At 47.4% G+C, this 13096-nt stretch overlaps 2 protein-coding genes across 2 annotated transcripts; both read right to left on the bottom strand.

Annotated features, from left to right (window-relative positions):
• Positions 1 to 1648: 1648 nt before the first annotated feature.
• On the bottom strand, positions 1649 to 5134 carry LOC9268745 (proline-rich receptor-like protein kinase PERK4). The gene is made up of 9 exons (XM_015774431.2): positions 5014 to 5134; positions 3859 to 4571; positions 3262 to 3747; positions 3073 to 3159; positions 2892 to 2962; positions 2737 to 2813; positions 2503 to 2647; positions 2236 to 2400; positions 1649 to 2137 (listed from the first exon to the last, which is right to left on the bottom strand). Exons 2-9 carry the CDS (start codon positions 4436 to 4438, stop codon positions 1904 to 1906), a joined length of 1845 nt encoding a protein of 614 aa, XP_015629917.1. The 5' UTR covers positions 4439 to 4571; positions 5014 to 5134; the 3' UTR covers positions 1649 to 1903.
• Positions 5135 to 6537: 1403 nt separating this feature from the next.
• LOC4332128 (DNA (cytosine-5)-methyltransferase CMT1-like) lies at positions 6538 to 12767 on the bottom strand. The gene is made up of 21 exons (NM_001417425.1): positions 11678 to 12767; positions 11523 to 11548; positions 11331 to 11427; positions 10746 to 10853; positions 10534 to 10668; positions 10334 to 10433; positions 9888 to 10099; positions 9737 to 9802; positions 9398 to 9631; positions 9221 to 9279; positions 9080 to 9146; positions 8670 to 8999; positions 8527 to 8595; positions 8359 to 8445; positions 8170 to 8257; positions 7684 to 7805; positions 7507 to 7611; positions 7377 to 7420; positions 7235 to 7304; positions 7048 to 7151; positions 6538 to 6882 (listed from the first exon to the last, which is right to left on the bottom strand). The coding sequence occupies exons 1-21, from the start codon at positions 12521 to 12523 to the stop codon at positions 6672 to 6674; spliced, it is 3180 nt and encodes a 1059-aa protein (NP_001404354.1). The 5' UTR covers positions 12524 to 12767; the 3' UTR covers positions 6538 to 6671.
• Between the last annotated feature and the right edge of the window lie 329 nt (positions 12768 to 13096).

Raw genomic sequence — 13096 nt, 5'->3', positions numbered from 1 at the left:
GTAGTATTGACTCCAGTTTTAACTGACATGATGCCTTTGACTAAGTCTTCGTCCCACGTGACATTGACATGGCGCTTACGTGGCAGTTTGACAAAAAAAATAAATGGAACAAAATTAAAGACTAAAAAAATAAAACAAAATATACGGGACCCACATGTCAGCCAAACAAAAAAAATAGGACCCACATGTCAGTGGTTCCCACTTCTTCCACCTCACCCTCTTCCCCTCTTTTCCAATCTTCTTTTGGGTGTCCATCCTCCATCCTTCCCCGCTCCTATGGCAGCGGCAAGAGCAAGAGGGAGAGGAGCGCAGCAAGGACGCCGAGCGCGACGGGCGGCGAGAGAGGAGCAGTGTGCAACAAGCGGTGAGAGTGGAGCGGCCGCTCTCCGTGGGGGGGGGGATGGCCATCGGGGAGAAGGGCAATGACCGGCGGGAAGGAGCTAGGCGATGGGCGCGGTGTCACCGAGCTCGACCGCTGTGGGGAGGTCTAGGGACCTCCGCTCCCGCCTCGCCATCAGGCCTCCTAAGCTCCCGCCGCGGCGAGGCTAAGCACCAAACCCACGACAACCACGGGGATTTGGGTCCCCTCCCGTCGATGATGGATCCAAGAGCCAGTCAAAGTTGGATCCCCTCTCGTCGCGTCTCCTAATGCCGCCATCGGATCCCCTCCTGTCGTCGTTGAGTTCCCCTTTTGAAGGCCGACATCACCATTCCCTCTCTCTGCACAGCTGCTTCCCCACTTCTCCTGCAGACAATGGTCTCCATTACAACGGAAGAGGAGCAAGCCGGCAGTGACCTCGTCTCCCATCAAGCGGTGCCAGTGAAGATACCCCCCTTCTCCCTCTCTATGCATGCTCGCTAGGGATGCAAGTGGGTAGTCCTACTACCCGCATAAAAACCCGCTTGCTAGTCTATTTTTCGCATGATAGTACAAAATTTAGAAGAAAAAATGAACTAGAAGTAGGATAAGCAGGAAAAAAAAGCCTGTTTGCCTGCCCGGCTTGCATCCCTAATGCTCGCCAGCCGACGAGGGAGCTTGAGGAGAGAGGAAGGATGGCCGGGACACGGCACAAAGAAACACGTGCAGTACGTTCGACGCTTTTCAACCGTTCCATTAGGGCAGTCCCAACCCATATTGTCCATAAGCAGTGTCTATGGTGCCATGTCAATAAGACATCACAATAGAAACTACACTCTACAACCTATGGTTTCTTAAAGTGGGCCATTAATAAATATAAACTACACTCTACAACCTATGGTTTCTTAAAGTGGGCCATTAATAAATACATCATCTCTCTTCTCTACCAATCATATTTATTCTTCATCTATTATAAAGAGACTATTCTCTCCAAATGCAAAACTTGATAGTGTCTAGTGCATGGGTTCTCGTGTTGAAACTGTGTCTTGCATGAGACCCGGTTTCTTCCTCTATTCACTCTCTCTCTCTTAATTAATACAGTGTCACATAAGCTAAAAGTCCTACATGACAGTAGTTAATGCCATATATACCATCTTAGATGGAGAGTTGGGAATGCCCTTAGAAACAAGCTGACTAAACTTATGTAAGTTCCTTCGAATGTATCCTTAACTTCAAACGAAACCTCTCTTCTTCCTTTTCTCGATTCAGTGCAAACCTCACCAGTAGATATATGCAAGATAAGCGCAATATCGCATTACTCATCGATCGGATACATCATTAAATCACACGATAATACAGCCAACAAAGCAGTCACGTCAAACGATCGGCCTGCAATATGCACGACAGTATCCCAATTCCCACATACACGGTACGCCCCGGTTCCCATCGATGATTCGCCATCTCGCAACACCACACAGTTTCCACTTTCCACACTCACGCACCGAAGAAATAGTCAAGTCTAGCTCGACGCCTCCGATCATACGGCTAGCGATGCTGTTGCCGCCGGGGTGGCTCCCCCGAGTCGGCGCTGGAGTGGGTCCCGTACTCGCTGCTGTCCTCGATGCTGCTCTCGAAGGCCACCTTCCTCAACCTGTTGATGTCGGAAGCGTAGTTGCCGGAGTCGTACTCCGACCCCGTGCTGAACATCATGCTCTGCCCGGGCTTCACCCCTTCGTTCAGGTCGTCCAGCGACGCGTCGCCCTCCAGCGCACGGACAATCTGCAATACACGCAAAGAAGAAAAAATATCATATATTGCCAGGCAACCAGGTGATCGATGATCAGTTTGATCACTGTGAGCTGTGCGGTTTCAATTACCTGCTTCATCTTTGGGCGGCGCTTGGCGGAGTGGCGGACGGCGGCGGCAGCGCATGCGGCCATGCGCTCCATCTCCAGCCGGTCGAACTTGTTCTCCAGGCGCTGGTCGATCAGCTCGTCGAAACTGCCGTCCTCCGACAAGGCGCGCGCCAGGAGGGGCCTCGCCTGTCACGACCAAGCGATCGAGTGGCCGGCGTGTCAGAACCACGTATGTAAGCTTAGGATGTAGTAGTGGTAGTTTGCGATGGAGGCGAGGGTGACGCTCACCCAGTCAACCAAGCTGTCCTCCATGTAGTTCGTTGGGTCGACCGGTCGCCGGCCGGTGATCAGCTCGAGCAGCATGACGCCGAAGGAGAAGACGTCCGATTTGTCCGTCAGCTTGCCGCTCGACGCGTACTCGGGAGCCAGATACCTACACACATGTAACTGGGACTCGTCATCCGTGCCCGCTCGTCCGTCATGCATGTCAACGAGCGAGCCACGGTCTCATGTTGCACTAACCCGAAAGTCCCCATGACGCGCGTTGAGACATGCGTGTTGGTGTCCGTGGTTAGCTTTGCAAGCCCGAAATCCGCAACCTAATGCAAATGAATTCAAACAAGTCAGGACTAGCTAGTTCAATCTTAAACGCAGCTTAAACAAGCTGGTGTGTTCACCTTAGCATCGAAATTCTCGTCCAAGAGGATGTTGGCCGCCTTGATGTCACGGTGGATGATCCTAGGATGGCCTTCGTACGTGACAACCACAATGCAACAAATCAGATCGTTAGAAGGACGTACAGACAGGATTTGTCCCTGCAGACTGCAAATTAAACGAAAAGTTTATTAGGGACCTTACAATCTTCGTGAAGGTACGCGAGGCCCTTGGCTGAGCCGAGCGCGATGGCGAGCCTCGTCGTCCAGGCCATCACCGGCACGCCCTTCCCTGCACGCATCCGGCACACGCGCGTGTCAGAATCGAACAAAAATCTCACGTACGAATGGCGCGTTACGATGGCTGGGAAAAGAGCAGGAAAGATATGGAGACCGTGGAGGTGGTGCTCAAGGGTGTCGTTGGGGACGAACTCGTAGACGAGGAGGCGCTGGGATGAGCCGGCGATGCAGTAGCCGACGAGGGAGACGAGGTGGCGGTGGTGGACACGGCTGATGATCTCCACCTCGGCCTGGAACTCGCGCTCGCCCTGCCCGCTCCCGGCCTTGAGCTGCTTCACCGCCACCTCCTTGCCGCTGCCCGCGAGGACGCCCCTGTACACGTACCCGAACCCGCCCTGCCCCAGCAGGTTCGCCGACGAGAACCCGCCCGTCGCCAGCGCCAGCTCGTCGTACGAGAAGGAGCTCTTCGAGAACCCCAGCGCCATGCCCGGTGACGGCGGCGGCAGCGGCCCCGCCCCGTGCGACCCGCTCATCTCGCTGCTCGGCGGCGCCTGGCCTGGCGAGTACTGCGCGTGCCAGCCGCCGCCTTGGTCCACGCTGTTCTGCCACCTGGGCATGCTGTTCGCGTAGTACACTTTCCCTGCATGCACGCGGACGCGGGAGCGCACCCCATGTCAACTGCACAAGATCTCTCTGCGGCATGCGTGGCGAGCGCACCATGCCGTCGCGTCGCGTGTAGATGTGTGCTTACCGTTCTCGTCGGTGTAGTACGGCATGTGCATGTGGGGAGGTCTCTTCTTCTTCTTGGAGCAGCACACGCAGGCGACGATGGCCAGCAGCAGGGCGAAGGTGAAGAACCCGATGACCATGCCGGCGATGATGGCAGCCTCTGGCCCCGGCCTGTTGCCGTTGCTTTCGCTCTTGCCACGGTCACTCGAGCTGCCTCCCTCCTTGGAGCTCCCACTGTCCGAGGAGGAGCCACCGTCGCCGCTACGCTTCGGAGCGGGTTGAGACTGGACGGCCTTTGGCGCTGGCGGCGAGCCATGCGATGGTGGTGGGGACCCGCCGCCGCCGGTATTCGCCGGTGGCGCCGACTGCGACGGGGAAGGTGGCGACGGTGCTGAGCCCGAGGAATTGGTCGGTGGGGCCGACGGTGTGGACGGTGGCGGGCTGGCAGGAGGCGGCGATGACCCCGGAGGAGGTGACTGCGACGACGGAGGGGACGACGACGTGGAGCTCGGCGGTGATCCCGTGGAGCTAGAGCTGTCCGCGCCTGCCGATGAATCCAATCCATTTCCATCAAACAGATTATCTAGCGGGGAATCGTCCATTTCCCGCCGGACGTCGAGACGGATCTCGCCCCGGCGATGATCAAGACGATTCCACCCCTCCCACGAGAGGATGTTCTGGAATGGAACGGCGCGGCGCGCCTCCCCCTCCTCGGCTCCTCGTCGCGATAAACCCCTGCAAAAATATGGGAGGAAAAAAATGGTGATATTATCTAAAAGGAAAAAAAAAAGAAAGGATGCATAACCATGGGAGAGGATAGTGAGGGATTTGAGGATTTTATCTGCATTTGAGGGACTTGTCTCATGTTTCATCAGACCTTTGGTTTAGTTAACATGTCCATTCATACAGAACTACACGCTGAAAAGCAGTCCTTTTTTTTTTGTTTATCTTACATTTTAGAATCCTGGAACATCAAGGAAGATAGTTCAAAAGCTACTTTACCTTACATCTTAGAATCTAGGATCAAGGGAATAACCACATTCACTTTAAGAAAAGCAAACATCATGCAAAAGAAATTGGGGTTTATGAAACTGGAGGTGAGATCGAATACAACATTCAGAGTACCAAACAAATAGAGGAATTGAAATGCCATGAAATTGAAGAATCAATAATGTACCTTCCTTTTTCCCTGTTCTTTCTGAAAAAAACAGAAGGGGTTGAAGCAGAATTGGGAAGGGAAAAGGAAGTAGGCTTCAAAGCGCTGGTTTCGTCACATTGTCCAACCTCCACCGCACCGCCTCGCGCGCATTTCTGGGATACAATCTCTTTATATTTTCTATTTTTGGTCTCCATGCCAACTGGGACGTTCCCAACCATTGGAGCTCAGCTGACAAACATCATTATCATTGGTGGTCAAGGGAGCTTCTGTGTAGATTCAAAAAAAAAAAAAGAGCTTATGTTTTTTTCCACTCCGCACGAGATCTAGTACTCATTGCCATTTGTGCTAAAACATGAGCTACCCTATTTGCTTCTCTCTTTATCTTGTGCACTTGCACTTGTTGGAAACACTACATCACTCCTTTAATCTCTTCAATTGTCGTCGCCTATTTATCTTGTGCACTTGCACTTGTTGGAAACACTACATCACTCCTTTAATCTCTTCAATTGTCGTCGCCCAGGCCGATTTCAATGGCCCCTGTTGTTTTATGCCATCGACAATTTCAGCATTGTCCATCTCCATCACAATTGGCATGTGGATCAATTCAACCGCCGATCACAGTCCTTCTAGACATGCTAGCGCCTCCGCCTGGGCCGAAGAACCGCATTGATGCAAGGTTTTGTGGCCAGCAAGAAGCACCAACCCCTTCAGTCTCTGAATATAAATCCGACGCTTGCATCCCCAGACTCTTCTCTGTAACCAGCGTCAACATTCAGTTTAGCGAAATATTCCGGCGGCGCACACCATCTGTCAGCCTGTCTGTTCATACTTGTAGTTGGAACTTTTTTATTATGTTCCATATACATAGGGCCCTTCCCTTTGTGATCATCTTCCCGTTGTCGGATCGGCTACAATTGATTTTCATAGCTTACCAGGAAGCTAGCCGAGTCAGCTATTGATGCATTTCCTTTACCATGGATCACGTCATTTCGCAGATGCCAGGCTCTCCAAAGTAAATACATCTGCCTTCGCTGAAGTACTGAGACTGTCCAGCAGTACTAACAGCCAATCAGGGCCCGTCCATGAAAAACTCCAAAAAAAAAAGGAGTTTATGTATATTACCATGCAAATGCTTTGTGCCATGTAGATTTCTTTTCTTTCTTTTAATAAAGAGCCAGTAATAGAAATTAAATGAATTTTGTATCAGTAAAAAAAAACAGTGACTGAATCTTCGGTCATTAACAGTCAGCAGTTGTCAAATAACAAATAACTTATGCCCATATAAGAAAACAGCATCGAAACTGGTGTACTGAACACTATCGTTCCATGCATCTTTGTGTAACGTCAGACAGGACAGGGAAATTTCATACAAGTAAAAACAAGAGCATAAGGATAGATTTTGCTCAAAAGTAGCCAGTATCCCATTAAATAAAGAGCCCGATAATACAATGTAGCAGCAGCTCAATTAGAATCGAAGCAAATAAAGTATTTCACTCACATATCTAAACCAGAAAGAAATGGACATCCAATGAAGAAACGTATGCAAATTACTCAGTTCCAGGGTTAACCAGTGAATGTTTGGAGCATTGGACAATGCATGCACTGTCCGTGTTCGAAACTCATACAGAAACAATTATAGCACATCACCCAACTATACAAGTGACTCAGATAACATACTATTCAAACAACTGTTCCGAATCAGCTATTTCACTTCCAGGAGTTCCTGCCGAAGATTTAACAACCGTCTCTTGATCAGCATAAATAAAACTCTCTGGCAATTTGAGTACTGCTCGATCTCCATCAGATTCACCCCGGTAGGCCAGCCCAAGAGCATACCCCAAAGCTCGAGCAACTGGAATTGCAACCGCATTGCCAACCTGGATATATCTACATTGAACAAGAATACATAGCATAAGAATGGAACTACACAACACTCATCTGTCATATACTATTATATCTGTGAGTAATTCAATCCAAAATATGGACACTAAAGTCCATATTACTGATTCCTGAATCCACTACAATCGATACAAACATCCTATAAGCACTTACTTCTCCTTTAGTGGGCCGATCAATCTGTAATAGTCAGGAAAACCTTGCAACCTTGCATTCTCGCGAATAGTCAGAACTCGGTCTTGGCTAGGATGCAAAATAATCTGCAATATGGGGGAGTCCGTTTATGCACAATTACAACCGAAGTGGCATTAAGATGGGAAAAACGCCAAAAAAAAAATGATACCTGGTTGTGAGGCTCAGCTCTGGTAACTACAGTGGGAACAGTTTCATCCCACCACAGGCGTCCAAACGGTCTGCATTGCCAGATTAATTAGAATTATCAATCAAGATTGTGTAAAATGAACCATTATGCTCAACGTACTTACTTAGTTGACTTCCCCTTGACGAAAGATATGGCATAGTCAGGCACCTATCCAGAGAAGCAGTAATTAATGGCATGCAAAAGAGGAAACATTGACATTGCAGTTGTTGAAATATAGCAAAATATAAAAGTACCAAAGGCTTCCCAGATGACAGTCGTTCACGGGAAATGTTTGGATCCAGCCGCACAGTATTATCTGGGCCAACTATGACGCCCTTTAGATCACGAAAGTTCGCTCCCTGAAACAGAAAAAAAGGTAAGCAACCAAGGTATTGAAAGTAACTGGCATGACAATCTTAAGCCTTGCTAACCTTTTTTACAGGTATCCGCTGCACACGCTCATAATCATCTTTGTTTAGCTTTAGAGGTTGATGATCAAACAATTTACCTTCTTCAGAAGGATCATCTCCACGAAAAGAGTAATCCTGAATGTCTGAAAATGAATAACAAAACAAAGTAACTTGGCCTAGAAATTCAATCAAGAAACTACAAGTAGCAACACTTAGAATTGCATAAACCAACGGGCAAGGCAATTGTCAAACCCACACACTAATGAAAATTTAAATAGTTAGAATTCCACAAATGCAGAGGGAAAGAGCATAACAAACGAACATAGCCCTCCATCCCATAAAAAAATAAACCTAGTAAGGGATATGGATCATCTTAATACTACGAATCTGAACAGACTGTTTCACATCCCATATTAGGTGTGTTTTTTTATGGGACGGAGGGAGTAGATTTCATGAACAGTATTTATCGATATTTGTTAATTCAATTAGTAACAAATCATGGACTACCTTTACGGTTGTTCCGGATATACCGTTGAAATTCAGTTTTGGGGGCAACACTATACTCTATTACATCTTTAGGTTGATCATTTCCAACCTGTAAATTTGTAATATAGCACATACAAAAAAAGAACAACACAATTGTCCAATCAGCATTCAAAAGATAAAGATCCATGGATATATGAAAATAACACAAACCTTGGGTAAATCAGATATGGCATCTGCAAGGAGAAGAGCCTTTCGTAGGCAACGGGTGTCTACCTCATTGTATGCAACAACACTTTGCTGCAAATGGAGCAGCCAAATATTAAGACAATACATAATACAATAATGAAATCTTGGCAATTATTTACTCAATTCTCTTACCGAAAATGTAGTTGGTACTATTCCACGCACAACAGCATCATGGGTAGGAAGTGGGAATTTTGGTAATACCTATTGGTGAATGTAACATCTTAATATGCAAAAGTGTCACAAAGGAATAAGATTAAGAAAGCATAGAGAGAAACCATTGATGGAAGGGCTCCCCAGAGAAATGCCCGCATTCTGAACTGCGGTAGCCCATAATATCCTGCCGCCATCATCCCAAGCCTAGCTTGATAATTCATAGCCACAAGGCAACTCATTGCATAGCGTCCAAGGAATCCATCTGCAAATTTCAATATGTCCACAACATTTTCCATGAGGACATATTTGGGCCTCAGATACTTCACTATATCCATAAAAACAACCAACTGTTTGTTCTTTTCATCCTCAAGTGGATCATTATGCTTTCTGAATCGGTTGAACCCACTGATGCCTTGACATGGAGGCCCACCACATATGACATCCACAGCACCCTTACGAATTTAAAGGACATGATAAGATGGCATGACAACAAAACTGAAAAGGAAAAAAAGAAGATGAGAAAGATACTTACGGGCAAGGGCAAAATATTTTCCTTGTGTCCTTTCTCTACAAATTCTTTAATACGCTCAGGGCAATCACTGAAATTTGTAACGATTAGGCACTAACAATAAAACAAAAAATGTGAAAGGGGCATAATGAAAGAGATACCAACCTGAGCCCATCAATTGGCTCCCATGTATCATAACTTGGATCATACCCTTTCCACCGCACCTATATAAAATATAATTCACAGGGTACTTTTTCAATAATATAGTACCACACTAGATTAATACAAATAAATATGAAATTAAAGGAATGCTAGTTAACTAGTAAACATTAAGTCTATTACCTTAAACCACAAGCCATTTTTTCCTGTGTTACTTGGATCACCATAGCATATCTCAAGGAGCTCCTCTACATCGAATATATCTTCTGGAAGAGGCTCATTTACATCGTCAGCATCATTTAAGGGCATATCTATACTAGGTTCTAGTGTATCGTTTTTGTGGACAACATATTTTCTACAAAGTGCATCCCACTGCTGAATAAGGGCAAGAAAATCCTCAGTTTTCTCGTTCCGCACCTACAAAGTAGAGGCAAAAGCAAACACATGAATTTGTCTATGTGGTGGATGTGCAAGGTGATACTATCTAGTGGCAGTACACAAGTGGAAACAGGAATGTACTACCTGCGAGTATGGGTGATTATGTTTGAGACAAGCACAAGCATATTTGTTTATGTCAACAGCCCACCTCTGCACAATAAAGCAAGTATTAACATTGTCAATAGACAAAAGAGCTTAGTAGGCAGTTAGGAGTCACACCAAGTACAAAACGTACAGTCTCTAAATTTATGCCAGAAAATGCAAAACCCAAACAAAGCCCAGTTGACATAGCGCCACATCCTGAGTAAAGATCAAGCAGAGAAGCTGTCTCTGTTTGTTCACTATATGGTGCCACAATATCAGCCGACAATTTTCCCTTAGAAGAATTGTCAGCATCATCGCAGGAAATATTTGATGTTGCCTCACTCCCCAATGCACCATCATTATCTACAAGAAAATAGCTCCCTCAGAAGATAAGACAATAAACATTGAGATTGACAATATTGAAGCAACAAGTGTATTTTTGCATCTGTCAAATATTCAAAATAGTAATATAATATAAAATATTTTTCTCATACAGTTTATCATAAAAGGTCTCTTATGTAAGTTAACAACAAAGTGAATGATGCACATACACACCTATGATAATTGCAATGGGAAAAGAATCATGTAAACAATTACCTGCTGGAAGATTTGCAAACGTGGAATATGCAACAGAGTAAGACATGTCATAGTACAGGTCACAATCAGATATAGCATGAGCTCTTGCTTGAGGCGTCATCTGAATTTGTTTAAATATTAGCAACAACAAAAAATCATCTGTAACATGACAACATAATAAGCATTAAATAGGATATATGCCTAATGAATATATCACTTACATTTGGATCAACATGGGCAATCTTTACTTTTGAGACTATGCACTCAATCAAGTTGTCATTCTTCTCCTTTGAAAGAAAAACACGCTTATGGTTATGTCTATGATCATGCACCTTTAACAACTTTGATGAGATGACCTGCAAATACATGTCTCTTATAAGTGTTACATTTCCATTAAAAAGCAACAAAAAGGTACTTCAGAGTTCAGACATACCGTATCTGCTGTACGGAAAAACCACTGACAAGAGAAATATGATCCACGGTCGACTCCTTCAAAAAATTCAGTAATCCGTCCAATGTAATTTTCCTCATCAGGACCAGCCTGCAAATTAGTTAGTTTGGTTCATATGGACCTAGTAGACAAGACATATGATAAGCAAATAGATAACGCATGAATAATTTACAACGATACACCATAGAGCATATGCAAGCCAAACGAAATGATATTCTTATTAATCTCCACAGTCAAATCAAGTTATGTACCCATTTCCCACACAAAATTGATATGCACAGAACAATGATATGAGAAAATTTACGTGCGTACAAAATGAGTGCCAACAAATTAATCGAAAACTTAATATCTCGTGGTTAACAACCAGTAGAACAAATAGTAGGATAATAAGTTTAATAACAATTATAATGAAGAGCAAAACAAAAATGGCAGAAAGTAAAAGGTACATTAATCATCCCTTGTTAGTCAGTCATATAAAAATGCTATCGTAAAAGCAATACATAAAACTAGGAAACAACATTGGTTAATAAAGTTCTAAGAAGTGTGAACAAGATATTCATGACTGACCTTGACATAGACATCATCATCAAGATGATAGATTTCATCATCCACATTAGCAGCCAGGTAGTGACATCGAGCCTTCATTTCTTCATCTTCGTCAGGCCTGCATAAATGAAAATTCTGATCACCATTATAAAAGCAGCATAAGAAGAGATTAAGAGTACTTTCAGAACAATGTTAGCGTAAAAACACACATACTCCTGCTTAAGAAGCGAATCAGACCCCTGCAACAAAAACAAAAGAGCATGTCAGTTTTATTTTTCAAAATCATCTCAAAATCGAAGTGATAACAAACTTTAGTATTCCAGGAGATAACTCTAGAATAGAGTTAGAGGTTTACTAGAAATTCTTACCTTTCTACTGTACCTCACGGGCCATCGTTGTCGCGCTTCATCATCCGGTACTGGATCGCCCACAAAGTGGTCATCTGAGTCCTCCACCCTTCTCGCAGTGCTTGGCCGCGCCACCCTCTTCCTCGTCGCAGCCTTCTCGGCTGATCCTTCTCCGACACACTTACCCATCCTCTCCTCTGCTTCCAGCACGTCGGCTGCCTCCTCCTCCTCCTCCATGGCCATCTGTTCGGCGTCCGGCTCATCCGCGCACACGTCTTCGGCCAGCGCGCCACCCGCATCGTTCACCTTCATCTTCTCGGGCGCCTGAGCCGCCGACTTCTCGGTCGTCTCCTTCGTCTTCTCCTTGGCCGTCTTCTTACGGGTACGACGCTTGACCTTCTCCACCCCGCGCTGCCGCTTGCCGCGTGACTCTGCGGGCGACAACCCACTGTCGAGCTCGGTCCCCTCGGGCTCCTGCGCCGCCGCCTTCTCCACGTCCTCCGGCTTCCATTCGGTCGCTCCCTCATGGGCACTAGGCTTCTCCTTCGCCGTCCTGCGCTGGCGCTTGCGCAACTCGGGGCGCGGCATCTCGCGGTCGATCTCGTCGAGCTCGGCCACCCCCTCCGCCGCCGCCGCCTTCTCCACGTCCTCCGGCTTCCATTCGGTCGCTCCCTTACGGGCACCAGGCTTCTCCTTCGCCGTCCTGCGCTGGCGCTTGCGCGACTCGGCGCGCGACATCTCGCGGTCGATCTCGTCGAGGTCGGCCACCGCCTCCGCCTCGGCCTCCATCGCGGCGGCCGTCATTAGGCGCCTGCGCGTGGAGCGCCTCGGCTCCGTCGCCGCCGCGGGAGCCGGCTCCGGGACCATGGAGCCGCACCGGCGCAGCCGCAGCCCGCAACCGAGGCCGCGGAGATCGGAGACGGAGACGGAGACGACAGCGAGAGGGGGGGAGAGAGAAGGATTAGCTAGGGTTTTACGGCTCAGCGAGCTCTCGATCGCAGAGTGTGGTTCGCCTTGGATAGGAGCGGAAGCAGGAGGCGCTTTGATGGCTTGCGGCGTCGCGACGGGAGGAGGTCTCGAGCAGGCCGGATTCGCGGGAATGCGTGACGTCGTGGTCTCGTGCCGACGCGGAAGATTGGAATGGAAATCGGAGAGAGCAGGGGCGGTGGGCGGTGGGCCCGTGCTCGCCGCAGCTCATGCAAAAGAGGGGGTCGTGGCTTCCGAGTGGGCCCCACTTGCAGTGACGGACACTTTCCTTCCTCAAATCCTCAGTTCTGTTGGTCTTCTTTTTCTCTCCGGTGGGGATAGCCTAGAGACTAGTCAATGGCTTGTCCTTCCCGCGATGTCAGCAGCATCTGTGATCTCTCAGTGGGACCCACGTGTCATTGGGCGAAGACTGATCAGCGCCGGGAGGGCCAAGAGCGGGACGATTCAAACTTT

Source organism: Oryza sativa, chromosome 3 (genome assembly GCF_034140825.1).
Source record: "Oryza sativa Japonica Group chromosome 3, ASM3414082v1".
Taxonomy (NCBI): domain Eukaryota; kingdom Viridiplantae; phylum Streptophyta; class Magnoliopsida; order Poales; family Poaceae; genus Oryza; species Oryza sativa.
Note: the sequence above shows the minus strand (reverse complement) of the source record. Positions and strands in the feature narration are given on the sequence as shown.